The sequence below is a fragment of the Bos grunniens genome, chromosome 24, assembly GCF_055505025.1.
Source record: "Bos grunniens cultivar Pamir isolate PY7600 chromosome 24, Bosgru_T2T1.0, whole genome shotgun sequence".
NCBI classification, from domain to species: Eukaryota; Metazoa; Chordata; class Mammalia; order Artiodactyla; family Bovidae; genus Bos; species Bos grunniens.
In genome coordinates, this window is record NC_141188.1 from 21,369,780 (window position 1) to 21,397,595 (window position 27,816).

The following is a 27,816-nucleotide window of genomic DNA, read 5'->3' on the forward strand; positions in this document are numbered from 1 at the left end:
CCCTGTCCAATACCAACTCCTGGAGTTCACTCAGACTCACGTCCATCGAGTCAGTGATGCCATCCAGCCATCTCATCCTCTGTTGTCCCCTTCTCCTCCTGCCCCCAATCCCTCCCAGCATCCGAGTCTTTTCCAATGAGTCAACTCTTCACATGAGGTGGCCAAAGTACTGGAGTTTCAGCTTTAGCATCATTCCTTCCAAAGAAATCCCAGGGCTGATCTCCTTCAGAATGGACTGGTTGGATCTCCTTGCAGTCCAAGGGACTCTCAAGAGTCTTCTCCAACACCACAGTTCAGAAGCATCAATTCTTCAGCGCTCAGCCTTCTTCACAGTCCAACTCTCACATCCATACATGACCACAGGAAAAACCATAGCCTTGACTAGACAGACCTTTGTTGGCAAAGTAATGTCTCTGTTTTTGAATGTGCTATCTAGGTTGGACACAACTTTCCTTACAAGGAGTAAGCATCTTTTAATTTCATGGCTGCAGTCACCATCTGCAGTGATTTTGGAGCCCCAAAAAATAAAGTCTGACACTCTTTCCACTGTTTCCCCATCTATTTCCCATGAAATGGTGGGACCGGATGCCATGATCTTCGTTTTCTGAATGTTGAGCTTTAAGCCAACTTTTTCACTCTCCACTTTCACTTTCATCAAGAGGCTTTTTAGTTCCTCTTCACTGTCTGCCATAAGGGTGGTGTCATCTGCATATCTGAGGTTATTGATATTTCTCCCGGCAATCTTGATTCCAGCTTGTGTTTCTTCCAGTCCAGCGTTTCTCACGATGTACTCTGCATACCCCTGTAAACATAAATTTGTTTTCTACATCTGTCACTCTATTTGTGTTTTTGTAAATAAGTTTATTTGTATCATTCTCTTAGATCAGGAGGAGTCTAAATCCCCATGACCACGGTCAGCACACCACTGCAGGCCCAGTTACCCCACAGCCCAGGAAAGGCGAGGAGACCAGACTGAGCCCTGCCCCAGTCAGAGCTGATCCCAGCCGTGCGTGTGTGCCTACGAAGGGGCTTCAGTTGTGTCCAACTCTTTGTGACTCCGTGGACCGTAGCCCACCAGGCTCCTCTGTCTGTGGGATTCTCCAGGCAAGGACAGTGGAGTGGGTGGCCATGTCCTCCTCCAGGGGATCTTCCCAACCTAGGGATTGAACCCGCGTCTCTTAGTCTTCTGCATTGGCAAGTGGGTTCTTTACAACTAACGCCACCTGGGAATTTCCAAATTCCCAGCCGGTGAGAACAAAATCCAGGCCTCCAGCCGCTAAACCCAGCGTGGGTTCTCATTTTATCTTTCCTGAAAGTAGACCCTGGTCATGCCGGGTGTGGGAGGGAAAGAGACGTGTCTGTGTGCGCTCAGACTGCGCCTCCTCATGACTACGTGGGTCACTGTTATTCATTCTGACAACATTTATCAAGTGAGCATGTGCGGCTGGGGCACTAAGCTAGGAACTCCCTGCAGCGAGAAGACAGCAAGCTCCCTCCTGGCGTCGACAGAGTTAAACACCATCCACTCCCAGTTTTTAACTGGAAGCTGCTGTGGGTCTCCACCATTCCGGCTCTTCTGGACGCATCAAAGGATGAGCTTGAGTTTTCCTAACTGCAGGTGCGGGGTGCTCCCCGCATCCACCGTGCTCCCCCTTCCCGGGCCGACAGCACTGCTGTTTTGTGAATGAGCGCCACGGGGGTGGGATTCAGCTCCTCCAGCTCTCGCTGCCCTCCCTGGATCAGCATGCCCAGACTTTTCAAGGTTAAGAGCCATTTTTAACATCAAAAATTCATCAGCACCCCTCCTTGACAGATGTTTTACTTTGGGTATCCATTGTTTGAGAGAATGCAAAATGGCAATAAGCTACCTTGAAGCCGGCAGTGCTTTTAAATGAATTGCTACTTCTTAAATCACAACAGCATCTAGGCGCATTTGAAAAATAGTCACAGCTACCCAGGGGTGAAATATTTTTAATGCAGTCAACAGACAAAGCTTGAGGTGCCTGGGACCCCAAGGTCAGCAGGCACCACTGCCCTATACCATCTGGCTGCTGGGAGCTGGGAGGAGAGAAAGGGGGCAGGGTCATGGGGCTGGTGCAGACCCCTCCCTGCAACCACTGAGGCCGCACCTAGGCTGAGAGTCCTTGTCTTTCCCTGCTTCTCCTCCTTCTCTATCAGCCTTTCCAGCCTCCTCTTTCTCACCTCAAGCCCAGGGTTGGCGGTGAGGGGCTCCTTTCTGGGGCTGCGGCAGCAAATGGAACACGCACCATTCCCCCCTGCACGTCCTGCCCGGTCACCTGCCCCTCTCCTCCCAACCTGCCCATCCTTGGTGGCCTCCTCAGCTCAGCACCAGCATCACCCTTCTCGCAGCCACCAGCCTCCCCTCCCCTGACCCCTCTGGCCCTTTCCTAGCCCTGTGCCTTCATGCCTCTCCTTTTCCAGTCTCAGGCCTAAATGCTTATTGGGTCCCTTTGATCATAGGGGACATTTTCTAGTCAAAACAGTCCTGTTGAGGTGACATAAGCAACTACATTTCAGAGACCTCCCCGAAGAGGGCAATGCTGAGTCCACCAGCCGAAAACCCAAAGGACAGAATTCCAGCCCTGGGGCAGGAGGGTGGGAGTCATATTCCATCCTGCGCCCCAGAGCTGGCAGAGGCACGTGGCTCTGGTCCCACGTCTACCACATACTGCTCCAGTGAGCTGAAGCCTGTTCTCAGCCTCTCTGAGCCTCAGTGGACTGACCTGTCAAATGGGCCTAGGAGCATGTTTTGACAAAGCATAGCAGTGAGAAATGGGCAGAATGCCAGAAATGCCCAGCCTGCACCAGCCCTTGCAGAAGAGTCTGGCTGTGGCCTAGTGAGGAGGACTGGGGGTGGTCTCGGGGGCTGCTCCAGCCAGCAAGCCAGGCTCTTCACCCTCCTCTGCTTCCCAACAGGCCTGAATGAGCCCACAGTGCTGGCACTTCCAGCCACAGCCCCTCCCAGACTTGTCAGTGGGAGGTTTGTGGCTGGCTTTTCAAAGCACGGTTCTGCAGCACACAGGCCCTGGACTTGAGTCAAATTCTTTGCATCCTCTCCTCTGTGCTCCCGTCCTGGGTTTCCTCCCTTTTCCTCACCCGCCCACCCAACTCTTCCTGGAAAACAGAGGCGGGCAGCCTGTCCTCGGTGCCCGTGGCCTCGTGGTCATGACGACCCACCTCAGCAAAGTCTTCATGCTCTGCGGTGCAGCTCCCCCTCTGTCAGCCCCCAGCCTGCTCTGCCTAGCCCCCGTAGGCCAGTCCAGCCCCGATTTGGAAACTCTCTTGCCCAAGGGTCAGATCGACTCCTTATGTCTCCCAGCACGGTACCCTGCACACGGTTTGTTGACTGACTGCATGAGTGACTAGAGGATAATAGAAGGGGTCCAGGGCTGTCACCCAGCTGGCTTTCTGCAAACTGAACCTCACAGTCACCAAGTCCTACCAAGCTCAGAGGGCCCCTTTGAGTGACAAGAGCAGGGTCCTCTGTAGTTAGCAGTGCCAGCCACACACCACTAGTTAATATGCTGCCACCCTTTGAAATAATTTGTTCTCTCAAGGAAACTGACACTCCCCTCACAATCTCATTACTCATTAGAAATAATGCCATCTTGCAAATCAGGCAGCTCTTCCCAGTTCCCAGAGCCATGTTCCGTCCTGAGCCCAGCAGAGCCTTGCAACTCTCCGGGGGCACCAGGGATGCCTTCTGCATGGTAGGTGAAAGCTTGGGAGCCAGACGACCTGGGTTCAAATCCGAGCCCTGCAGTTAATAGCTCTGGGACCTCCAGAAAGTTGCCAAACCTCTCTGTGCTTCAGTTTCCTCATCTGAAAAATGGGGGTGACTGTGGGACCCACCCCATAAAATTAAAGTGCTGGGAGCAGTGCTTGGCTTGCAGTGAGTGCTTTGGATGAGTCAGCCCTCATTGGCTTCTCTGAGGGCATGGGTCCCGACGGAGGGAGTGAATGGATGAATCTGTGAGTGCCATATGGGCTGACACCTGCCATCTGACTGCAGGGGCCAACTCAGCTTGCCCCACTCCAAAAACCAACCTGCTCTGAGGCGTGGCCTTGGCCTTTGAGGAGCATGCATCCGGGGGAAACAGACAAGGAGGGAGGTCCTGCTGAGGTCACTTGGGGGCTCAGGAGGCAAAGCATCAAAGCTTCAGGTATCCCCAGGAAACCAGCCCCACTGTAGCCTACACTAACATCAAACCCATCAGACAAGCAGAGGTTCAGAGAAGTTGGTTTAAGACAGGTCTTGAGCAGAACAGGGTTCCTTGCTCCTCTGAGAGCTCATATCCCAACAGGTGTGAGTGACCATGAGTAGTTTTCTCACCTTTTACATTTCAACCCCATTATCTGAAGTCCTCAGAAACATCTCAGCCATCCATCCATCCATATTTACCTATCACTATTTATGTACCATCGATCATAAATCTATCTGCTTTCTGCAATCATTTTTCTCTCTGTGTATCTATCTATCATCCAACATTTAATCTGGGTATCTAGCATCTATTAATCATGTCTGCCATCCATCCATCTCTGTGTCTATCTGCAGTCCATTATCAGCCACGAGTTAATACAGTGAGTAGTCCTGTACTTAAGCCTGGACCATCTTGTTCCAAGGGGAAGGGGGTGGGAACAGTGGTGATTTCAGGAGGGCTCGGTGGTGAGAACAAAGATGGATAGGAAAGAAACTGCAGGGTTGATGAAAGGGGTGCCTGGGACCTTCCTCTCACAGCTGGGCTGGCCTGATGGATGGAGGGGAGAGGGGCACAAGAGAGGAGAGAAGGAGGGAGGGAGGCCTCCTAAACCCGCTAATCCCTCCTCATCCTACCTTCCTTTGAGTGCATGTTAAGTCACTTCAGTCATGTCTGACTCTTTGCAACCCTATGGACTGTAGCCCGCCAGGCTCCTCAGTCCATGGGATTCTCCAGGCAAGAATGCTGGAGTGGGTCGCCATGCTTTCCTACCAACCCAGGGGATCTTCCCAACCCAGGGATCAAATCTCTTACATCTCCTGCATTGGCAGGCGGGTTCTTTACCACCAGTGCCACCTGGGAACCTTCCCAGATTAGAACAATGTCTTTTCAGGATAACCCCATGAGGGATGGTGGGATGCCCAGGTTCAGGTCAGGGCAGAGAAAGTGGGTGCTACCCTCCTCCAGCACCAGCACACACAGAACCCTTTATTCTGAAGGGCTGACCTCCTGCAGGCAGGCTGAGAGCAGAGATGGGGAGCCAGAGCAGAGATGAGCAGGAGCAGTCTGAAGAAGACCCATCCCAGCCCTTCCCAACCCTGAGTTTGTGCTGGTATCACCTGCATAGCTTTTGAAAAACACCATAACAAAAATATGGATGCCTGGACCAATTTCTGTCTCAGGGGCTGGCTGGGAACATCTGTGTTTTGAAACCCCCCAGGTAAATTTTATAGCAGCCAGGGCTGAGAACTAGCATCTTGCAAGATCCAAGACTCCTGCTGTTACCCTTGGAAGGCTGTGCTTTAAGCGGTTCTTTAGGGGCAGGACTTGGGCTCTGTCTGGGCAGGGACTCCAGGGAGCAAAAGAGGGAATTTTCTTCCAAGCTGCCTCCCGAGCCTGACATGGGGAGGGGTCAGAGGCTGGGGTCTTCTGCCAGGGTATTCAAGCAGTGTCATCCCCACCCAGGGTCACCAGAAGTCCTTGTCATAGCACCCAGGAGTGGGGGCTGGGTTTGGGGGCTGCAGCCTCTGGGTTCAGCTGTGACCCTGCTGTACTAGACTAGCGAGGTTGACCCTCAGGTGAGTGCACCTGCCGGAGAGGACAGGCAGCTCTTCCCACATCCCAAGAGAAGTTAAGCCCCACCCTCAGTGTTGAAAAAGTGCCATGAGTCAGAGAGCGGGAGGTTTGCTGGGCACTGCACACTGCATTCTGTCTCTGGCAGTGGCAGGGGTAGGGGATGGGGGTGGACCCATGAGCACCACTCTCTCCATGAGGCTGTGGGAAGATCTGTGGGCAATGTGAGGGGCAGCCCGCAGCCAGGCTTAGAGGCTGTGGCCTGCTGGTCTGCAGGCACTGGACCACGGCACAGTTCTCCCACTCAGCAGACACGAGCCCCCTCCACAGTTAACAGAGTGAGCGCTCCAAGTGCACACTGTTATTTCTTCCCCACCATCTGCAGCTGCGTCTGATTCTCTGCCCCGCAACAAGATGTTCCTTGGTCTCTCCTCCTCTTGTCCCTGCTCCCCTGTGGACCACCCGGCCCCTGCCTACCCCCTGCAGAAGCCTCCCGCCTTTGCTGGAATAAAGCCCGGCTTTGTCTGTCTCCTTGAGAGCTGAGGACAAACTGGCCGTAATTTATGCTCCCGCATGATATAAAGGAAAAAAGGCGCCATTATGCTATAAATTATCCTGTGATGGGTGAAATGCTGGAGAGCGCACCAGACGCCAGCGGAAACCCCCCCAGACAACAGGATTCGGCTGCAGAAGTCCCCACAGAACGCGGGGCCGTCTGTCGTGCGCCGCGCCTGGGAAGGATAAGGTAGCAGATCAAATGTATAATCAGCTACCTTGAGAGCTGGCCACCCTGCCGCCCCCATGAAAGGTGACTTCTACTCAGCACCACCCCGGGCCCCAGGCTCCTGCTGGGAGGGCCTGGCGCAGACTCACAGATACGGGGGTCAAGGGCGGAGGCCCAGAGAAGGAGGCAGCGAGGGATGTGGGTATGGCCTCCAGACCTTCCACCCATCCCCTTGCAGAGGGCAAAAGAAGAGGGTGCAGGGGCCATTTGTGCCCCCTGGGATGGTGACGGCCCCCACATTCCACAGTTCTGCCTCCTCAGATGTACTGCAAGCACCCAAGGGCACAGAGCCATCCCTCTGTCCCAGGCAGCCACCAGGGCCCAGAGGGATGTGGACTGCAGGCCGAAGGGATCTTGTCAGCAGATCTGATTCTCTATGTGATGAGGGAAGAGGACCTTGAGGCCTAGATCCTGGGCAGAGGAAGGCCTGAGGACTCATCAGGACAGAGCTGACTTCTTTTGTCACCCGGGAGACTTCCAGAGGGCCCTATTCTAGGCGGAGGAGTGAGGGAAGCCGGGGAGGGGCTGTGAGTCGTGTCTAAGGGTCTCTGGGCAGTTGGGACTCACCAGAGCCTGCTCCATCTGAGCTGAGCAGCGGCCTCTGAGGGCCCCACCCCACCCCACTTCTGGGCTCCGATCAGAAGCCCTGATCCACATAGATCAATGGGCTTATTAGGCCTTTGCCCATTATCTGGGCAGACCCAGAGGTGTGGAGAGTAAAGAGAGACAGAGATCTCCAGGTAGCACTTCCTGGTCTTCTACCAAGAAGGAGGGTGACCTGAGAGCTTGGCTCCTTTCAGACCATCTGGGTCCTGGCTTCCCCCAGTGACTGGCTGTGTGTTCTTGGGAAAGATATTTAACTTTCCTGAGCCTCAGTTTCTTCATCTACACAGTGGAAATAATAAAACATTCATTATACCTGCAAAGGGCTTATTTCCGTGCTGGAGGTACAGTAAATGGGCTTCCCAGGCAGCGCTAGTGGTAAAGAACCTGCCTAATGCAAGAGACCTAACAGACGTGGGTTTGATCCTTGGGTCAGGAAGAGCCCCTGGAGAAGAGAATGGCTACCCAGTCCAGTATTCGTGCCTGGATAATCCCCACGGACAGAGGGGCCTGGCGGGCTACAGTCCCTGGGGTCGCAGAGTCGGACACAACTGAAGTGACTGAGCAAACACGCGCAGTAAATACTTGATAAATGAAAACCATTCTGTTAGTACTGTGGCTCGTATAACCATCTCCTGGAGTGAGTCAGAGTTGTGGCCTCCCCCGGACAGGGGCACTGAGGAGCCCCGAGAGAGGGGTGGCAGAGGCTCTGGTAGAGGGAGTTGGGGCCACTGGCTCTTGTCATGAAGACACTGGGGTGACCATCGAGGTGGGTGGCCCTCAGTGTCCAGCAGGACCACAGAAGAACCCCTGGTGCTACAACTTAGGAGCTAGGCTGAGCCAAGGGAGGACGTGGTGGGCAGTGAGGATGGACACGGGTGAGGAGGAGCCTGCGTGCAGAGTCTGAGTCCCAGGCTAGGCTTCCTGCGGTCAGTGGTCAGGGTCCAGGCTGAGGTCTCGGGGGAAGTGTTGAGAATGCGGTGGGCGAGGAAAAGGAAGGAGGGAGGGGATGTGTGTGTCGCCCCGGCTCTTCAGCCTGTGCCTGTCACACTGCCTGCCTCTGCACATGCCTTTTCCATGCTGCAAGCCCTGCGTGTGAATCCTCCAGTGCCCGGCTCAAGCCTTGTAAACCCCTTCCCACTGCCATGCCCGCAGAGCTCCTCACGACAGGCTGTGTGCCTGCACCATGGCTGCTGCCCACTCATCCCCGCTTTTGGAGGATTCCTAGAGTTCAGTGTCCTGCAGATGCCGAGCGCACGATCTTGGGGACAAGAGGAGGACGGGCAGTGTCAGTGTCCTGGGGCAGGGCGTGCAAGGAGCATCCCTGAGACTTCACGAGACCTGTGTGTGTCTGAGCAGAGGGATGGAGGGATTAGGGGAGCTGGAGTGCAGGGTGTCCCTGAAACCCCTCACAAGCTTTGTTCTTGGTGAGACGGGAGCCCCTGCAGGGTTTGAGCGGGAGACAGACACGACCTGCCCTGGATTGTAACTGACTCCTGTGGGGCTGTGCGGAGAGCAGCTGACAGGGGCTGGGTGCATGTCAGGAGACAGTGAGGAAGGGACTCCTGTGGCCCCGGTGCCATCCCGAAGCATTTGGAAGGCAAACTCCACTGAAGAATGTGAGTGGGGGAGACTGGCTGAGTTCTTCCTCCTCCCGCCAACACATCAGAGGTATGTGTCTGCAGGGAGCTTGGCAGATCAAGGCCCCGCGCTGCCTCCCCTGGGGTCTGGAGCAGCTGAGGGTCCTCATTTGCATCCCCGTGGAGCGGGAGCCCCGTCTTGCCCCATCCCCGGCAGCCTTTGATCTGGTTTGATGTCTCCTTCAGCCTTCTTCCCAGGCAGGAACGCTTTTATCCTCCGCTGCGCTGGGCTCTGGCTCCGACACTGTGTGTTGTGGGAATGAAGGAGGGCTCGCTTCACGTGCAGAGCTCTCTGAGGCTTGGCCCGTGAGCTGGTGAAGGGACTGGCTCTCAGGGGTCAGGTGACCCGATCGCAGGGCTGCGGAGAGACCCAAATCCAGGCCCTTAACCCCTATGTGGACAGCGATGCTGCAAACTCCCGGTCCCCTACAGGAAAGCAGGCAGCCACGGGCCCCCCAGGCAGGAGAGGAAGGGTGTGCAGACCCGCAGCCCCGCCTGCTGCTCCCCTCTTTGAAAGGCAGGTGTGAGGCTGCATGCTGCCCACCTCAGGGCTGGCCAGAAGGGGCCAGGGGAGGCTTCCAGACTTAGGGTGGGGTCAGCAGCTTTGAAAATGACACAGATTTCAATTCAGATGTCCGGTTTGATGCTCCTTTCTCCCTTAGGAGCCAGGGCGTTCGATGGGTCGGGGCAGTGGAAAGGGCCCAGAGCAGGGCTCGATGTAACTTCAAGGAAACAACTCTTGTTGTGAATGAGCCTAGGCTGGGGCCTGGAGGATGCTGGGGAGCATCTCAGAGATTCCCCCAAAACACTGCTGTTTAGTGGGGGGGATACCCGGCTTCTGAGGCTGGCCCTCAGGCAGGTGTATGATCAGTGTCCCTGGGGTCCACTCCATGCCCCAGGGGTGGGGTGGGCCTCTCCATCCCACCAGAAGCCGCCCCTGTGGGTGAGCAGCCGTCTGGCTGAAACCAGCACAGAACTGTGCTTATTCTACTGGTGCTGGGCCCTGGGCTAAAAATCTCGGGTGCCTCATCTCATCCCGACAGCCCTACGAGGTGGGTGCGATTACTCTCCCCTCTTACGGATGAGGGAATGGAGGTCCAGGGAGGGCGCGTGACTTGCATAAGGGGGCCCGGTCAACCAGGATTTGACAAACAGCTTCAGTTACTCCCTGGAAGGTGCCCTGGCCCCAGTGCTTCCTTCCCCCACCATCCTTCCCCCACCCTCCCTGTCCCCGCCGGTCCCCCCCTCGCTGCCCCCATCAAATCTATGTGCTTTCTAATCAAGGTCCTCCCTGATCCATGGGTAAGTTTAGGGAGAAGGAAGCCGTCTTTCCCACTGTGGGACCTCAGGCACAAGGTCACTCCCCAGGGAGAGCAGATGGTCCTGGGATCCAGGAGGCGCTCCGGGAAGTCCCCTGGTCTCACAGTGAACAGCTGAAGGGATGCTGAGGGCCCCACATGGCCTCTGCCAGCAGCCAAGGGGCAGGTGCATGGCACCTGGGGCTCTGAGCTCTGGGCTCTGGCCCAGTCCTCCCCATCCCCAGGGCCAAAGGCGCAAGAGCGGAGAGAGGCCTCTGATTCAGTCACTGTGTCTGGAAGCTTCTTCTCACTCCCCAAACTGCTGCTCTTGGGCCTCCAGGGGCCCTATGGAGAGCATCCCCTACAGTTGTGGCCCTATAAGACCCACCCAGCCAGGCTCTCTTGGTCTCCTTGCACCCCCTGCCCACCCCACTAGCCATAGAACTCAAAACCAAGTTTTCCCCACCGTGGCCCTGGGCCCCGTGGTTCTCTCCAGCTCAGGGCCCCCCACAAACCCTCCCTCAGCAGCTGCAGGGAAGAGAACAGTAAAAGTCTATTGCAGCCATAAAAGGCATTAGCCATCTGAGCACTCGTCCACGGTGCCCCGGCAGCCATCTATCCTTAAGCAGGAAATATTGTTTAATGCCGATGGTAATGAGCGAATCAAATTTTGAAAATTAAGCCAGAATTTGAGCATTAGAGCCAGGGTGCTGGCATTTGGCAAGTCAAGTGCTGCGGCTGCCACCCGCCTCTGCCCTACTCAGGGCCCTTCATCTTGCACAGCCAGCAAGATGCTGCCCCGCACGTCTGGGGCCCTGAGGCACCACCCTGAAATATGCCCCATAGCAGCCTGTCCTCATCTTGCCATCAGAGTCTTGCTTCTCTGTTTTCTGGGCTCTCCTTTTCGAATGCAAATCCTTCCAGCCAGAGCCCCATTCTGCCCGGATATTCTGAGTGAATGAGAGGAGTCTGTTTTCCTCCTGGAGGGGCTGGAGCAAGCATGTTGCTGTTGTTGTTTTTCAGTCACTAAGTTGTGTCCAGTTTTTGCTACTCCATGGACTGCAGCGCTCCAGGCTTCCCTGTCCTTTACTATCTCCCGGAGTTTGCTCAAACTCATGTCCGTTTGAGTTGGTGATGCCATCCCACCATCTCATCCTCTGTCGTTCCTGTCTCCTCCTGTCCTCAATCTTTCCCAGCATCAGGGTCTTTTCCAAGCATGAGATCCTGGCAACTAGACTCCTCTGCCTTTTCACTGGCACTTAAGGCTTCCTAGAGGTGTCCCCCAGTGCTAGTAGGCTGGGAAACTGAAACTCAGAATTAGATTGAGGTTCTGGGAAAAGGAAGAAGATGCCTGAGACCAGAGGACTGGGAGACGTGTATGTTGGGGGCAGGGTGGGTGTAGGGTAGGCCAGAGGCACCTGGGAAAGCAAAGCCCAAACTTCCCCACCCCTCCCCCAGACCCCCAGGCAGGAAGCAAACGAAAAGAAGGGCCCTCTCATCTTTCTCTCTGCTCATATTCTGTTGTGGGCCTGGCGCTCCTGCTCCTGAGCCTTGGACATCGTAACTCCAGGCCACCTCCTCCAGGAAGCCTTCAGGGTGTTGCCTCTGCCCCTTCTCCGACCAGCCCCTATAGACCTGCCGGAAGGTGGAAGGTGAGCTTAACACAGCCACCTACTAGGCTAGAGACCAGCCTCCCGCGTCCCCGGGGGGTGACCACTCCCATGCCATCTCAGCGACTTAACACTCAGGGACATCTTCAGTCTATTTACACCCTGGCCCTGAGGTCTTTTCTGGCTTTACCTTCTGTGAAGGTGGCTTTTGTGGCCCAGTCCCAGCAGCACCTGCCTGAACATCTCCTCAGAGAAGCAACCACAGCTTCACACCCCAAAATGGGCTCAGGCTGAGGGTTAGCCCCACCATCACTCAGGGGACCCTGTGTCCTTCAGGCAGGAGGGCTCTGGGCAGGGACTGCTCAGCTTGGCCCTGGAAACGGGAGTCTGTGTCGATGATGGAGCGGGTAGAGCAGTGGCTGAAGAAATGCAGTCACCCTCTGAGACTCTCGCTAGGTTGGCATAAGGTCCAAGACACCACATTGGTGGTCGTCTGACACAGTTTGGGGACCGCACCTCGGGGAAGTGGCTGGGGAGGTGGGGACACAGGGAGAGCGGTCCATCCCAGCTGGGCAGCCACAGCCCGGGTCTGCTCCAGTCTGTCACTTCCAGCGCTCCTCCCCCAGGTGTGGAGCCTCTGGTCTCCCCTCCTACCCCTGCACCGTGACCTCCATTTCCTCTTCCTCCTGGATAGAGAACCCCAGGTCAGGGTCATCGCCGTTCTACTACTGCTAGCTGCTTCATTCTGCAGCACGTCCTGGGAGTCTACCATCCACATGAGGAGGGGCTAGTTTTTCCCATTTTTGACACCAAGCTGGGTGAGGAAGTATGCAGCCGAAGGCAGCAGGGTGGGAGGGTGAGCCAGTGGGCCTGGGCCAGAGGAGATAGACCCTCAGAATCAGTCTTTTCACTCCCTGGTCTGAAAGACAAGCCTTAGAATCACTCACCCAGAGCCAAAGCCAACTAGAGATATAGAGGATCCCAGAAACAAATAAACCTGTGCGTTGGGTGGGGTCAATCCAAGATCACCCAGAAGTGAGCCTACAGTCAGGTTTCTTTGGTTCTTGATGGCCTTCCAGAAAGGGAGATTTGAACAGGCAGGAAGAGGGGGAGCCTGGCCCCTCCACCTTGAGAAAGTTCTCAAACAAGAAGGACCTAGGCTTAGGATGGAGAACCGAGAATCAGCAGTAAGGGATGACTTCAGGGAGAGAAAGAAGGAATTAGGGAAAAAAACAAAAAAACAAAAAACCTGGCAAAAGGGAAGTAGCTGGCTAGAAAGGCACGTGGGGATTTTAATGAATTTTAATGCAACCAGAAAGCTGTCATAATGAAAGCAGAGGAACACATTCAGAAATCAGGAAAGGAGATGCAGTCCCAGCATCTGAGTCTGGCTCCAGGGAGGCTGGGCCTTCTCTTCCCTCCCAGGTCCTTCCTGGGAGGCAGTGTTTGAGCAGGAGGGTCAGGCATGAGGAGAGGGCAGGTTGCCACTTCTTTGTCTTCCCAGCAATCCCATTAACTCAGAGCCTTTAAAAGGTGCTGGGAGAGGGGAAAGACCGCGATCGCCTGGGAGCAGAGTTTCAAGGCTCCACTGAAGGCTTCAAAACTCAGTTCACTTCCAGTAAAATGTCACTTTGCTTCTGGGAGCTAAACCTGAGTCCCTCTCCCTCCCACTTCTGTCTCTGTTGTCTCCTTCTGTCCATCTCCTCTCTCAGCTCTTTATTTTGAATTCTTTTTCTTCTGTCTCTGCCATTTCTGTCCCTCCCTTTTCTGTATGAATTCATTGCCTTCCGTCCCTCCTCAGTTTCACCCCTTCCACTCCCTCTCAGGCCCCCAGTCTCTGCTTCCCCCAGCCCAGAGCTTGGAGTTGGTGAGGGCTGGAGATGGGGCAAGGGTATGCCCAGCCCTGCCAGGGCCTGAGCGTCTGAGTGGAGTACCCAGACTGGAGCAGGGGCTGGGGATCCAAGCCCAGAGCTTTAGCTGGAGCACCCCTGCCCGGATGGTGGAGATCCAAGCCAGTGTGTCCTGACCCATCACTGGTTGCAGGAACTGGCAATGGTACATTGTGGGCATGGAAGGAGCACCTTGTCAGGGAGAGCTTGCCCAGTGCTGAGTGCTCCAGGCTGGGGGGTACCAGTAGGGCAGCAGTCAGCCTTACTGAAGAGGAGGACTCTAGGGTGGCGTGTAAAGCCAGGTAGGACCTGGAGGTTTCCTCTGCTCCAGAGCCCAGTCAGCCCCCATCTCTACATGAACTCTGCTGGCAGTGTGGGTGATGAGAGTGCTTTGGGGCAGGAGGTACCAACCACCCCGGATCCAGAAGGACATGGTCCTGGAGTGCCCTTGCGTTCTGTGGAAACCATGAACACATGGCTGTCTGCAGTTTTGGAGTGTGCTTTTCTGCAGCCTTGGCTGTGCATGTCAGTCATTGAATAGTCAACAAACATCGAGTGGGTGTCTGCCACCATGAGGACCACGTTCCAGCAGACTATGGCTACTTAACAATTCAGCCCCAAATGGAGTAGTGTAAAACAACCATTTACTACACTCATGGATTCTGTGGGTCAGGAATTCAGGCTGGGCACAGCTTGGAAGGCCTGTCTCTCCTCCTGGCTGTCTGGGCCTCGGATGGAAGACTCACGGGTTGGGGCCTGGAATCATCTCAGGACTCATTCACTCCATGTCTGGTGGCTGATGCTGGCTGTCAGCTGGAGGCCTGGGATCCTTTCTGTGTGGACTCCTGGTGTGGTCCAGTTAGGGGCTCTTTCCAGCATGGTGACTGGTTTCCACAGAGCAACCATCCCTGAGAGAGCAGAGAGTGGAAGCTGATCCTTTTTATGACCCAGCCTTGGAAGGTATCTGGGGTTATTTCTGCCATTCTTTATGAGTTAGAATAGTCAGAGCCCAGCCCAGATTCCAGAGGCGGAAACATAGACCCCACCTCCCTGGGAGGAGTGAAAGTCACAGGGCAATAGGAGCTTGTGGGATGGGAAACATTTTTGCAGTCACAAGCTACTACATATCCACACAGCCTAATAAATCCCTGCCACCCTAAGTTCACATCTGAGTGTTGTCAACAAACCATTTGGTACTCAACACAATTGTGTGTGTGTCTGTGGGGGTGTCTGCTGAGGGAGCCCAGTCTTCAGAAACTGGGTCCTCCAAAGTGCCCAGGACTGAATTTTGTAGAATGAATAGGAAGGGAGGGAGAAAAGGGAGCACCCGGTGGAGGTAAGAACATGTGAGGCAGAAACGAAGTTGCCCCTGGGCATGGGACATGCATTCATTCATTCCATAGCTCAGTCCTGTGGGCCTACCTGGTGCCTCTACCACCGCTCCAGCAGAGGCCTAGCCTCTTTGCTAGGGGAGCCTACTTTGAGGGATGGGGAGTTAGACAGAAACTCACTACTCAGGCAAAGCAGTAAATAATTGTCCTTTGAATTTTGCACCAGGAGACGGGGTGAGACAGAGAATGAAGAAGCAGAAAGAGGGGTTTTGATGAGAAAGCAATATTTATGCGGAGACCTAGCATTAGAGGATTCAGCTTTGTGATGTGGGGGATACTTCAGGCAGAGAGAACAGTGTGTACATAGGCCCTGTGGCCCACCTGCCAGCTGTGAATTAATTTTGGCATCTGGGGGTGAAAGTGGTTGAGGAAGATAAGAATGTGTCTGAGAAGAGGGAGGAAGAGGATGTACGGCTGTCCAAAGGACCTGTGGACCACAGGTGAGAGGCCAGCCCATTGGCCCGGCCCTGAGGCCGGAAGGGGCAGAGTCGCTGCAATCCCGTCCCCGCTCAGACGCAACCCCTCCCGCCTCCCCTCCCCCTCTGGCTGTGCCCCCCACCCCGCTTCGTCCATCCCCTCACCCGGTCGTTCCTTCCCCCGAGCGGTGCCCCACCGCCTCCCTCTCGCTGTTATCCCTCCCCTCCGGCCGTGAGCCCCCCTCCTGCCCGCTACCAGCTCCTACCCTTCCCCTCCGTAACCCTTCCTCCTCCCGCGGGCCCACCCCGCGCCTCCGGGCCCTTGGCCCGGGTAAGCATCTCCTAATTTTGTTCCAGAAGATAGAAAACTCTTCGTGGGTATGCTCAACAAGCAGCAGTCTGAGGACGATGTGCGCCGCCTCTTCGAGGCCTTCGGGAACATCGAGGAATGCACCATTCTGCGCGGACCGGACGGCAACAGCAAGGGTGCGTAGGGGCGGGGCGAGAGAGAGGACGGGGCGGAGCTAGAGGTGGGTGGGGCGGGGCTAGAGGTGAGTGGGCGGTGAAGCAAGAGGGTGGACGGAACGGAGCTAGAGATGGGTGGGGCGGCGCGGCGAGAGGGGGCGGGGCGAGAGGGTTGGGCGGAGCTATAGGTGAGCGGGGCGGGGCGAGAGAGTGGACGGGGAGGGGCTAGATGTGGTTGGGGCGGCGAGGCGAGAGGGGGCGGGGCGGGACGAATGGGGGCGGGGCGGGGGCGAGAGGGCAGACGGGGCGGGGCGAGAGGGCGGACGGGGCGGGGCGAGAGGGCGGACGGGGCGGGGCGAGAGGGCGGATGGGGCGGGGCCGCGGGTCTCTGGCCAGCCTGCTAGCAGAGTCCAGAGCCCCCTAGAGAGGGGCGGGTGCGGCTAGCGGGGAAAGGTTGCTTGGAAGGTGCGAGGCTGTCAGGCCTGGTAGGAAGAAAAGGCCGCGATCCGTATCCAGACTGGGACGGGGCCAGTTAAGGGTCCTTTGACATCCTTAGCGGGCCCAGCTCTTTCTCTGCCTCCTTGTGTAGCTCTGTGTTTGTCGGTGTCTCAGTGTTTCTGGGTCTCACTCTGCTTTCTTCTTGGGAGGCGCCCTCTCCCCTCGGCCGCTCCCGTGCCGCGCGTTTCAGTCCCCGCGCCTTTCTGACCTTTCTCTGGGTCCAGTTGCCTTGGCTCAGCCTCTCCCGTCTCCCCAGGGTGCGCCTTTGTGAAGTATTCCTCCCACGCTGAGGCACAAGCCGCCATCAATGCTCTGCACGGCAGCCAGACCATGCCGGTGAGTGCGGCTGACCCTGGGGAGTGCGAGACGGGGCAATGAGGGACCCAGACATCTCTGCCATCCCACACATCCTCAAGGCCCTGCCTGTTCTGGCGCCTGCTGGGCCACACGGTGCCAAACGCGTGCCCTCATACCACGCTCGCAGCCTCCCCAGGAGACGGGAAGGCATTGCCAACAACCCCATTTCTCAGACGAGGACACTGAGGCCCGGAGATGCTAAGGAAGTAGCCTAAGGTCACCTAGGTAGAAAAAGCCTGCCGGGAGGTTAAGCTCCAGACTCCTGGGAGAGGGTTGGTGCTTGTTACCCTACCCCCTTCCCCTCCCCCGCCCTCATAGCACCCCGTGGAGAGGATCGGGTGGGCCCAGGCCAGGGAGCAGAGGCGGATGGGGCAGGGCTGGTGGGCCTCACGCGCAGTCCCGGCTACAGGGAGCCTCATCCAGTCTGGTGGTCAAGTTCGCCGACACCGACAAGGAGCGCACAATGCGGCGAATGCAGCAGATGGCTGGCCAGATGGGCATGTTCAACCCCATGGCCATTCCCTTCGGGGCCTACGGCGCCTACGCACAGGCAGTAAGTGGGGGCCCAGCGGGGCGGGGCCGGGGGCGGCAGTTCTCTGCAAGCCTAAGAAGCGCTGATTGGAACAGGGAGAGAGGTTCTAGGTCCTGCTGACTGCACCCTACCCCTGCCACCACTCAGGGGAAAGGTGTCCTTCCACCTTCTGGTTATTCCTAGCAGGGATCCTGTGAGGTGCCTCAAAGCGCCCCTCACCCACACTTCCCCTGAGGTCCTCTCAGGCCCATTCTCCCACATTGGGGTGGGCTCTGCCAGCATCACCCCTCAGCTGTCTCCTGGACTTGTGACCACAACCCCCACACGGGTGGCACTAAGGTAGGCCAGGGCTCTGGTTCTAAAACTGCAAGCTCACCTCGCTTCTTCAACAGTGTCTAAACGGCTCAACAACCTTCCCAGTCCCCGCTCACCTCTGGATTTCATTTAGGATGCTCCTGTAGCCTCTACCCTGCAGACTCCAAGTTAGGACCGTTCTGAACAGAAACCCTTGCCAACTTAGGTCTACAGCAGCTCATCCAGGTGTCTCTAGAGCTTTGGATGTCACATCTCCATGAACCGCAGGACTGGCTGGCACCTTGGAGCCAGTCCCCTTCCCCCACCTTCGGCAACTTTGGAGTCCCAAAGACTCTACTTTTGAACACAGCTTTCTCTTGGGGCGTGGTCTCTAATAGCCACTGAGAACTAGGGCAAGTGTGGGTAAGGCTCAGGGCTCTCAGAGATGGGAGGAGAGACATGCATCTGAGCTCCCTGGGGTTGATGGCCTGGGAGTTGGTCTCCGGGAGCAGGAGCTGAATGACCCCTTGGTGGGGAGGGCCGCCCTCCTGGAAGCGCATGATATTTTTTCCACTCCCTCTGCCCCAGCTGATGCAGCAGCAAGCGGCCCTAATGGCGTCAGTCGCACAGGGCGGCTACCTGAACCCCATGGCTGCCTTCGCCGCCGCCCAGATGCAGCAGATGGCGGCCCTCAACATGAACGGCCTGGCGGCCGCACCCATGACCCCAACCTCAGGTGAGTGGCAGGTACCAACACGGGGCCTGGCAGGAAAGCTGCTGAACCCAGTTTGGTAACTTGGTTTGGCGAATTTCAGCTACCAACAGACCATCCTGTGTCAAGAGCATCTGGTGTCTGGGCCCAGTGCCGGCCTCATCCTTGAGCAGTTTGTCTCAAAAATGTTCTAATTCCTGAGGACCCATGCGAAGATGATCCTGGCCCCCCTGCTATCCAAGATACGATTTCAGAGTGGCAACAGTTTCACTCGAGTTGTTAAGCCATGTCAAGAAGCAGTTCATGTTGATCTGTAGTATAGAGATCTGGAAAGAAATTGACATGAACACACCTCCCTTTGAGGTCTGAGGGAGAAGAGCCCTGCCCATTTTGTGGCCCTGTTTGGTCCCTGGCCCAACCACAGAAGGAGCCCCATTTTTCATTTTCCTTTAACCCAACCTAGATTCACTGATTTTTTCCAAGACAACTACAGAACAAGCAAGAGAGAACTGCAAGAGTTGCTAAAGGACAGAGGGGTTGAAAACAGCTCTACTTACAAAGCATGTTTTTAATTGGATCTTGGCTGTTATCCAGTTCAATGATTCTCAACCTGGGCAATGTTGCCCCTCGCCCCCAAATACCTGGCAATGTCCTGAGACATTGTTGGCTGTCACAACTGAAGGAGGGAAAGTGCTACTGTAATCTGGTAGACAGAGACCAGGGATGCTGCTAAACATCCTGTGATGCACAGGATAGCTCCCTTCAAAGAAACGCGTGGCCATAAATGTCAATAGTTTCAAAGTTAAGCATCCCTGTCTAGCTCCAAGGGCTGGGCTCTCATTCATCAAGCTTCCTTGGCTCTCTGCTCTCAGGCCATAGTAGCAGTATTCCCAACATCCAGGAGCTATTTCTTTCCCAGCTAAAAACTATAAAAGACTGTGCCATCTCTAGCCTCAACTTGAGCACCACCCCACAGCTCTGATCCCCAACCTGGAGACACTCCTGATGACCTCAGGTCCTTATCCACAGAGAGACCCTCCTTGCTTCCTACCTGAAGAAGAAGGCCCTTCGCAGCCTTTGGGGCCTCAGCACAATAAAGACACTACCCGCACCTTGGTTTCCACCCACCTGGTGTAGGGAGGGCGGTGTGTTGTCATCTAACCCCAACTTTACCCTCACCATAGCCAGCATCACCATTGTCTTAACTGGAGGCCGCCAGGGTGTCTAATTTGTGTATGAAAAGGGCTAAATCTGGACTCTACAAAGGCCTTTCTCCCTCAATGCAAAAAAGTCACAGTTAAGACTCCCTCCACCTGAGTATCCAGACTCCCTCATGGGAAGGCAGATCAGCCCATCAGAGATCCAGTCAAGATAGCAGACAGCAGAGCCACAGCTTAGAATCCCCTTGGTGGCCAAACAAGGACCAGTCCATCCTGACTTAGCTGGGGTAAGCATGAACCATCGAAAAAGACTAAGAGAAGAGCGACTGTGGTCAAAGTCATGGACACTTAGGGGTCTATGTGCTGCAGCCCCAAGGTCGAGCAGTCAGTGGTCAGGGAAGTCTTAGTAGGGAACATGGGATTTGGACTCCAGTTTGAAGTATAGATACAGTTGGGATGAGTAGAGTTGTTACATGTAGGGAGATAACCCAAGGCCTGATTCACAGATAGGACTGAGTTGGTGTGTGAGGTCCAAGTCTGTGCCCAGGCCCTTGGAGCCAGGGAGTGGAGATCCACGGGTCGACCTTCATTGCCTTTGTTCTGCCTTGTCTCCCCTCCTCCCCCCGCCCCCATCACCTCTAAAACCAGGTGGCAGCACCCCTCCAGGCATCACTGCACCAGCCGTGCCTAGCATCCCGTCCCCCATTGGGGTGAACGGCTTCACTGGCCTCCCCCCACAGGCCAATGGGCAACCCGCTGCAGAAGCTGTATTTGCCAATGGCATCCACCCCTACCCAGGTAAGCACATCTGGTTCCCCTTCCTTCTCCATGAGCCATGCTCTTCATCCTTTCCTGTGCCTGCCCTCACTGTTAGCATGGGAATGTGTGGGCCCTGCCCTCTTCTGTTCTTTGGTGGAACCCCAAATGTGATCAGGGAGAGCCAGCCTCCTGCCCTCCTTCAGGGAGTTCCTGATGGGAGAGAAGACAGATTCGTGGGTGTTTGTCAGTCTGATGGGTGAGAAAAAAAAACATTCCTGGGGCTCCCTCAAGGGAGAGAAGAGAATAGATGAATCGTCCAACCAGGTAGAGAAAGGCTAGTAATTGCAAATTACTTGATGGTGAATTTGACCCAAAGAAGTGAGGGGACAGATGCTAAAAGAATAATTATATTTAGTTTTAAGTAGGACAAGACTCTTCCAGGAAGGAAGTGGAGGTATATAGATTGCTAGACTGGTTAGTACCTATCACTTCCGTCCCTTGGTGCATGCCAAAACTGTGGTCAGCACCTTGAACAGAGGACCAGAACCTTGGACAGCTCCTGGGTCCTGCTTGAATTCTGGCACACAGGAAGATCCAGGAGGCCTGCCCTTGAATAACTTTCATTTCACTCCAGTTGCTCAGTCATATCCGACTCTTCATGACCTCATGGACTGCAGCATGCCAGGCCTCCCTGTCCATCACCAACTCCCGGAGTTTACTCAAACTCATGTCCATTGAGTCAGTGATGCCATCCAACCATCTCATCCTCTGTCATCCCCTCGTCCTCCTGACTTCAATCTTTCCCAGCATCAGGGTCTTTTCCAATGAGTCACTTCTTTTCATAAGGTGGCCACAGTATTGGAGTTTCAGCTTCAGCATCAGTCCTTCCAGTGAATATTCAGGACTACTTTCCTTTAGGATTGACTGGTTTGATCCCTTGCAGTCCAAGGGACTCTCTCTTTGTTCCTTTAAAATTTGAATAACTTTGTTCCTCTAAATTTGGCAGTTCTCCTGTGGTAAGACTGCCCAGTTGACTTGAAGCAGGGCCTCTCTCTGGTCTTGAGGATGGGCTGGCATTGGAGTAGGGAAGGTGGGCCCAAAGGCCTAGAGTAGACTGGTAAGAGGCAGTGCAATAGAGATGATGAGAGCTGTGTCCTCCTTCTTGGAGGGCAGGTGATGAGGTCACAGAGTCCCCATAAGCCTCAGTAAGTGCCCAATCTGTGACAGACAAAAGGGAGGCTCCAGAGGAGGGCAGGACATGATCTGATCTCTGAGGAGGTCAGAATCCAGGCAGGAGCACAGTATGCATCAACAGAATAATGAGGCAATATGGTAGAGCAGAGTTTCGTCAAGAGTGAGTATTCTCTGACTTGAGATGCTTGAGGATTCAAATGAAGGGAGAGTTCATTGTGCACAGATGAGCAAGGAGCAGTGTGCTGTGGAGGGGCTGTCCTGGTGGGGCAGGGGGTGTAAGGATGTTGACTCAACTAGAGCAGAGGAGGGCAGCCTTGGGGGGCACGTTAGTGCTCCATACTCTAGTTGCCCACCAGAATCTACTGTGTGGCCTTGCAAACCCACAGATGCCCAGATTCTGACTTCAGCATTCTGGAGTGAGGCCCAGACACCCAGAGAATATACAAGCTCCACCAGCAGCAGCAGAGGACAAGGTCACTGTGCCAGAGAGAAATAGAGGAGAATTTCCTGACTTTGAACTTGGAGTTGCTCTTGATCCCCTCCCAGTGTTTTCCCACACCTCACCCTCCAGTGCGTAGCAAAGAGGTCAGAGAAGCCTATAGGATGAAGTGACAGGGCCTAGAGGAGGGTCTGGAGTGTTGTTGAAGGGCAAAGGCTCTAGGCTGGGAGGGGCTTGGCAAGCTGGAGGTGGGAGAGACCCCACCCATCTCAGGGACCTGGGCTCCTCCTCACTCAGGCTTGTGGGCTGGGAGATACAGTCCCCAGCACATCTGAGTGGTTTCACTGCCCCCTCCCTTCCCTGCCCACAAGCCCATCTGGATCTCTGGATTTTGACAAACCTGTTCTTTCCCCACCCCCACCAACATCTGTGAACTATTTCCCTCATGGAATTTAGAAGGGTTTCTCTCCCCCATTTGTAACAATCTGGCACATCCCATAAACAATCCCCTGCCAGAGCAGGAGGGACGGATGAAGGGAAGGAAAGAAAAAAAGTAGTACATTAAAAAAATTAATTTACCATCTTTAAATGCGGAGTTTGGAGCTGCTGTAATGAGCGAGATCCTTCAAAGTGTTCATTCTTTGGCAGTTACTAATGAGGTCATTAAGCAGAGAAGTGGAGAGGAGGCTCGGAAATGCTTTTCTCCACTACCTAGCCCCAGGTAGCATCTCTACTCTCCCCTCTTGCCCTCGAGATCATGCCGGAAGCACACAGTGTGGCCTTTACTTAACACCCTGAAGGGGTGGCTCTTGAAATGATAAGGACTGTTCATTCCTCTCTGTGTCGCAGTATTTGCGGAGCACTTGCTGTGATCCTGGCATCGCTGCAGAGGGACCTGCCATATAAGTCATACCCGTTATGTTTTGCGTAGGGCCCAAACTTTGCCCAAAGAAGAGATATCTTTTTTCTAGCTAGCATAAAGGCAAGTTCCAGAGCTGGGTAGACCGTGAGGACAAGCAAGATAGCTCTCTCTCTGGGGATATAGGGCTGGTGCAAGAGTCAGGTGGAGAGGGAGCAGGCAGTCACATGGCTAACCATCACCACCACCACCTTCCCACTGGGCACTCCAGTGCCCACCCTGGGGGAAATAGAGGGATAGGTTTTGTCCTGGGCAACCCCAGGTGGGAAGGAGCCTGCATCCTTACCCATCTTTAGCTCACCCCTCTGAGTGTGCCCTCCCCCAAGGACCTCTGGCCCAGGACTTTCCCTTGCCCCCTGACACCCAGTGCTGTTGTTCTAGTGTGACTTTACTGAGAGGTTCAGGGGAGGGAGCTCAGACAGGAGGTTTGGGCATTCTCCCTGGTCTACTGGCCCCAGAGCCTGGCATGGCCAGTTAGCTTGGCTAGCTTGGGTCACCAGGCAGATAAACCTGGATGGTTTCCTTTCTATTTCCCTGTGTTCTCCAGCTGGCCTCAAAGGTAATGAGGCTGGATATGTCCCCCCCCACGTCCCTGGGCCCCCAAGGCCAGCCCACTCCCACTTCAGTCATCACCGACCTGCATCACCAAAGGCAAGTTCACCACCGGTCCATGCACCATCCAGCCTTTTGCCCACCACGTCTGCAGACACCACAAAGGCAACTGAAGTGAACCGAGCCTGTTCCCCGGCCCAGCTTCCCCGGGTTGCTTGCCAAAGTATCAGCCTCTGGTCCTCTGGCACTGGGTGGTGAATACCCAGTCATGAGATCGGGTGTGATAAGACCCTTGGTCTTCTGGTTCCCTGGTGTCTGTGGGCACTGTGGGGCAGATCTCATTTGTGTGGTCGGTCCTACCACGGGCGTGCCCGGGAATGGACGACCTCTGTGCCTCGTGCAAACTCCTAAAGAATTTGGGAGGAGGTCCCTCTACTTGAGCAGGCGTGGGTGGCCCAGAGAGAATGGCAGCATGAGGCCTCCATGCTCTTTCAGCTTCTGCCCCCAGTTGTGCTGGGCACTAGGAATAAGTGAGGAGGAGACCACCCTCCTGACAGCCCCTGGCCTCCTTGCCTGCTCTCAGGCAGCCCTTCTCCAGGGCCAGGTCCCTCGGGTGTCTCCCCACCCAGCCCCTCATGGTCGAGCCCTCCTCTGTTGTCTCCTCCCCGCCCTCCCCAGCCTTCTGCATGAGCCCCCCAAACCAGCAGCAGCCTACATCCCCCAACCAGGGGGAGCAGCCTACCACCATCCTGAGGGCCCCAGACTGGGGAAAGGGCCCCCCTCCCAGCCATTCAGGGAGCCTGCCTCAGATATCCTGCCCCAGGACAGGGACCGCGGTGGCCGGGAAGGCAGTGTGGCCGCAGCAGCATCTCCAGGGGCGTGGCGGGGGAGGGGCTGGTTTGGGCAGGCATTGCTGACCTCTGTCCTTTGGCTCCCCTGCAGCGCAGAGCCCCACAGCCGCGGACCCCCTGCAGCAGGCCTACGCCGGAGTGCAGCAGTATGCAGGTCGTTAGTATCCACGCGTCCCCACGGTGGTCCCCGGCTGCGTGCACCTCCCCGTGCCTGGGCATCGCCCCACCCAAGCCTGGGCTTAGCAGTGTGGGGGGTTTGGGGGAGTGGGGAGGGACAGACAGGGAGCCGTGGTCCTCCTACCAGGCTGCCTCCTTCTCTGCGGGCGTCCTTTGGTGATCAGGCAGAGCTTGCCTCACCCTAATTCATCCTGGCAGTGGTGTGGGGGGGAGTTCAGAACTCCATTTGAGCTGGTGAGCTGGGCTAAGCTTTAGCCTTGCTGTGAAGCGGCATCTCTGAGGCCAGATGTCCTGCCCCCATGGTGCTGCCAGGGCGGGTCTGTCCAGGGGCACCAAACCTCCCCCAGCAACACCACGTGAGACTGGAGCTGGGGGGCCACTGGCCCAGAAAGCACAGATGCCGGTTTGAAGGAGGAGAAGCAGCTTCCATTCCCCTACCCCCAGCTACACACAGGCAACAGGAGTGGGGCCCGAGCTAGGAGGACAGGGGAGGACAGACCGCCAGAGGCAGAAAAAAGGAGAAGCGGGCAGGTGGCCTTGGGTCACTGAATGGGGAGGTGATGAGCTACTGTAGGAAGCCCAAGGCCAGCTGTCAGCCACACTTCTGTCCTACCTCTGGGCTAGACAACACACACATGTGTACACACACACACACCCACAGTCATCTCTGCCAGCCAGGGTCCTGCTGTCTGGCCCCATCAGGGTCCCTCCTCATTGCGTTCAGATGAGCTGGCAGTGTCTCCCTGGAGGGTAACGGGGTTGCCTGGTACATGGGGGCCCGCATGAGCTGGCTGTCACCTAGAGTCCAGGGGAAGCTCTCTTCCTCACCTGCTGACCCCCCTGAACCCCTTTGGGAGCCAGGCCAGGCTGAGGAGGGTCTAGCCAGTCCTGTGCCTCCTCTGACCCTTTTTCCATTTGAATATAGAAAGCATCAGATTTGTTCAACTCAGTCTTCGGCCCTTGGGGAACCAGCCACTAGCAGGGTCCCAGAGGCCAAGCTCACATCTAGGGTGGCTCCCCACCTCCCCCACTGGTGCCATCTGAGCACTCATGAGGTGGTGTGAGCCCGAGGCAGCCCGGGCTCAGAGAAGGGGAAACCTGGTGGGTGCCAGGTGGTGTGGGGCCAGCCTTTCCATTCTGATGTTTTTGGTTATCCGTTATTGTGGATTATCTGCACACATGGGTTGTCCATTGTTGCAGATTAAACCTGCCTCCCCCAGGCACACACCAGCATGCACACACACATGCACACACATGCATGCACACACATGCACGCACATGGGGGCCCGCGTGAACACATATGCAACTTCTAGACTTCCCTTTGCGGCTTCTCCTTCATTACTGCTAAAAACTGGCTTTACGTTAAAAATGCGTTTTTTTCGCTGGTCTGCTTTGACTGCTCACCACTGAAACTTCTCTCTTTCTTCCTGCCTCTCACTCTGTCTCTCTTCGTGTTACTGTCACCGTCTCTCGCTCTTGCCTCTTCCCTTGGGTCCTCCAGCAGCCGCCTACCCTGCTGCCTATGGTCAGATAAGCCAGGCCTTTCCTCAGCCACCTCCAATGATCCCCCAGCAACAGAGAGAAGGTGAGTCTGCCAGGGGGGCTCCTATGCCCCTCCCCCTTCTCCCCCCAAAGAGGCTGCTCCCCCAGGCCTTTGGCGGTGGTGTTCTTTTGGCAAGGTGACCACATCTGCGTTGTGCCGAGGGTGAGGGGGGCTGCAGGAGTGTGAGAGGCAGCGCGGAGGTGCACGTCACGGGCAACTCTGCAAACCCCAGTGGAGGGAAGTCAGGACGGGGGAGGCCTGGACGAGGCAGGGTAAAGGAGTCGCACCTCCCACAATGGGCAGCTTTTGTCCAGCGGAGAGGAAGGGGAGACATAGGGATGCTCATGGCTGGGGTGGCGGGCAGGAGCAGGGAGACCAGTTCATCTAGGACAGAAGCTGTGCCCTCTCGGTGAGCAGGAGAGCCCACCTGGAGCTTCCAGGGCAGGATCCACGGGTGGGTGAGGGGTTGGGGTGCTCTGGTGTAGGCCTAGTAAAATAAGGGGATCCCAGAAAGCTGCCTCTGAGGCCCTGCTGTGAACAGGGCGACAAGCCAATGGGCCTTAGATGCTGGAACCTCCTAGAGACCCTCAGCGTCCTCCCATTCCAGAGTCTGGAGCCCCATGGGGACTGGATAACAAGTCCAAGCTCGGGGATGCTCACAGAGCCCCGTGTGATGGGATCTTGTCTCCCACCCTATGAAAAGGGTCACTCTGCCAGTGAGGCCACGATACCCGCCCCAGTAGCCCACATGGCCAGAAAGGACTAGTGGTTTCCAGATCGTTGGCTCGTAGTCCTTGCAGCAGACAGTCCCAGAGCTATGGGAGGTGGGCTAGTCCTGGAAAGGACCTCAGGGTCTGTTAGTCCAAAGCTCTGTGGTCCCAAATAAGCCCCAGAACCTGGATGGCTGAGAGCCTGGTCTTTGAAGCAAATCTTTCTAGGTTTGAGTCCTAGCTTGGCCTCTCTTCTCTCAGCTTTGGCGTCCTCACCTGTAGAATGAGGACAGTGGTAATCATTCCCTAGAGGGGTGTGAGGATCACCTAGCTCAAGACTGTCTCAGTGGTAATCATTCCCTAGAGGGGTGTGAGGATCACCTAGCTCAAGACTGTCTCCAGACTCCAGCAGTCACCTGCTGATTTCTCACTGTGCATGCCGCCCTTCCCTCACCAATTGGTCACCCCCTCCAAAGTTGTATGTGAGGTGTTATCTCAGTTCATGTGCATGGGGCAGCTCCCGAGACCTGTGTCACCATCTTCCCAGGGCCCGTGAAGATGCAGGAACCTAGCGGGGTGCACAGTGAGGCCCCCTGCTCACTCCTGCAGCCACGCACTGCTGCAGCTCCAAGTCACACCTGGGGCCGTCGGTGAAATGCGGGTGGGGGATAGGGCATCAGCTTGCCTCTGCCAGCAGGTCCCCTCCCTGGGCTGTGGCCCTGGAGCCTGCCCTGCCCTCCTCCCTCCAGTCCATGCCTTCCAGCACCACATCAGTCGGGTCAGAGCCACAAGTGGTGGGGTGCAACTTTACCCATCCCAGGCCCAGAACTGTGCCCAAAGGCCCTTACTGCTTTTGTCACCACCGTGACTTCAGGCTGACCCACCCTCACCTTGTAGTCAGTACCCCGCATCGCTCTGGCCTGTGGCTCAGAGGTCTCTACACACACACACACACACACACACACAGCTGCAGGTCAGTGCTGCTTGCCCCAACACACATGACAGCCCCTCCCACTGGCCTAAACCCATTCCCTTCATCTGCTCCCTGTCCTACCCGCTACCTCACACTTTGTACCAGCCCATGCATCTAGCTCCGAACTCTTCCACGTACCTTCTCTCCATCTCAGAACAGCTTCAGGCCCTCCCATCCCCATGCCCTGCTCCCCAGAGCAGACCCTGTGTGGCCAGTCCCTACTCCGGCCTCCCCTTGGGCAGGGGGGCCTCCTGTTGT

General features: G+C 55.9%; 1 protein-coding gene across 50 annotated transcripts in view; it reads left to right on the forward strand.

The window, feature by feature from the left end:
- Nucleotides 1-27,816, forward strand: part of CELF4 (CUGBP Elav-like family member 4) — a 314,667-nt gene that overhangs the window by 266,594 nt on the left and 20,257 nt on the right. For 11 of the 50 annotated variants that reach the window (XM_086372670.1, XM_086372713.1, XM_086372682.1 and 8 more), the window contains exons 4-10: nt 15,781-15,909; nt 16,643-16,722; nt 17,153-17,296; nt 18,158-18,305; nt 20,090-20,239; nt 24,247-24,312; nt 25,834-25,917. In XM_086372670.1, coding sequence (XP_086228796.1) covers nt 15,781-15,909; nt 16,643-16,722; nt 17,153-17,296; nt 18,158-18,305; nt 20,090-20,239; nt 24,247-24,312; nt 25,834-25,917 — 801 coding nt within the window. The remainder of the gene's footprint in view (nt 1-15,780; nt 15,910-16,642; nt 16,723-17,152; nt 17,297-18,157; nt 18,306-20,089; nt 20,240-24,246; nt 24,313-25,833; nt 25,918-27,816) is intronic. The other 39 variants (XM_086372672.1, XM_086372683.1, XM_086372697.1 and 36 more) reach the window with 7 other exon arrangements.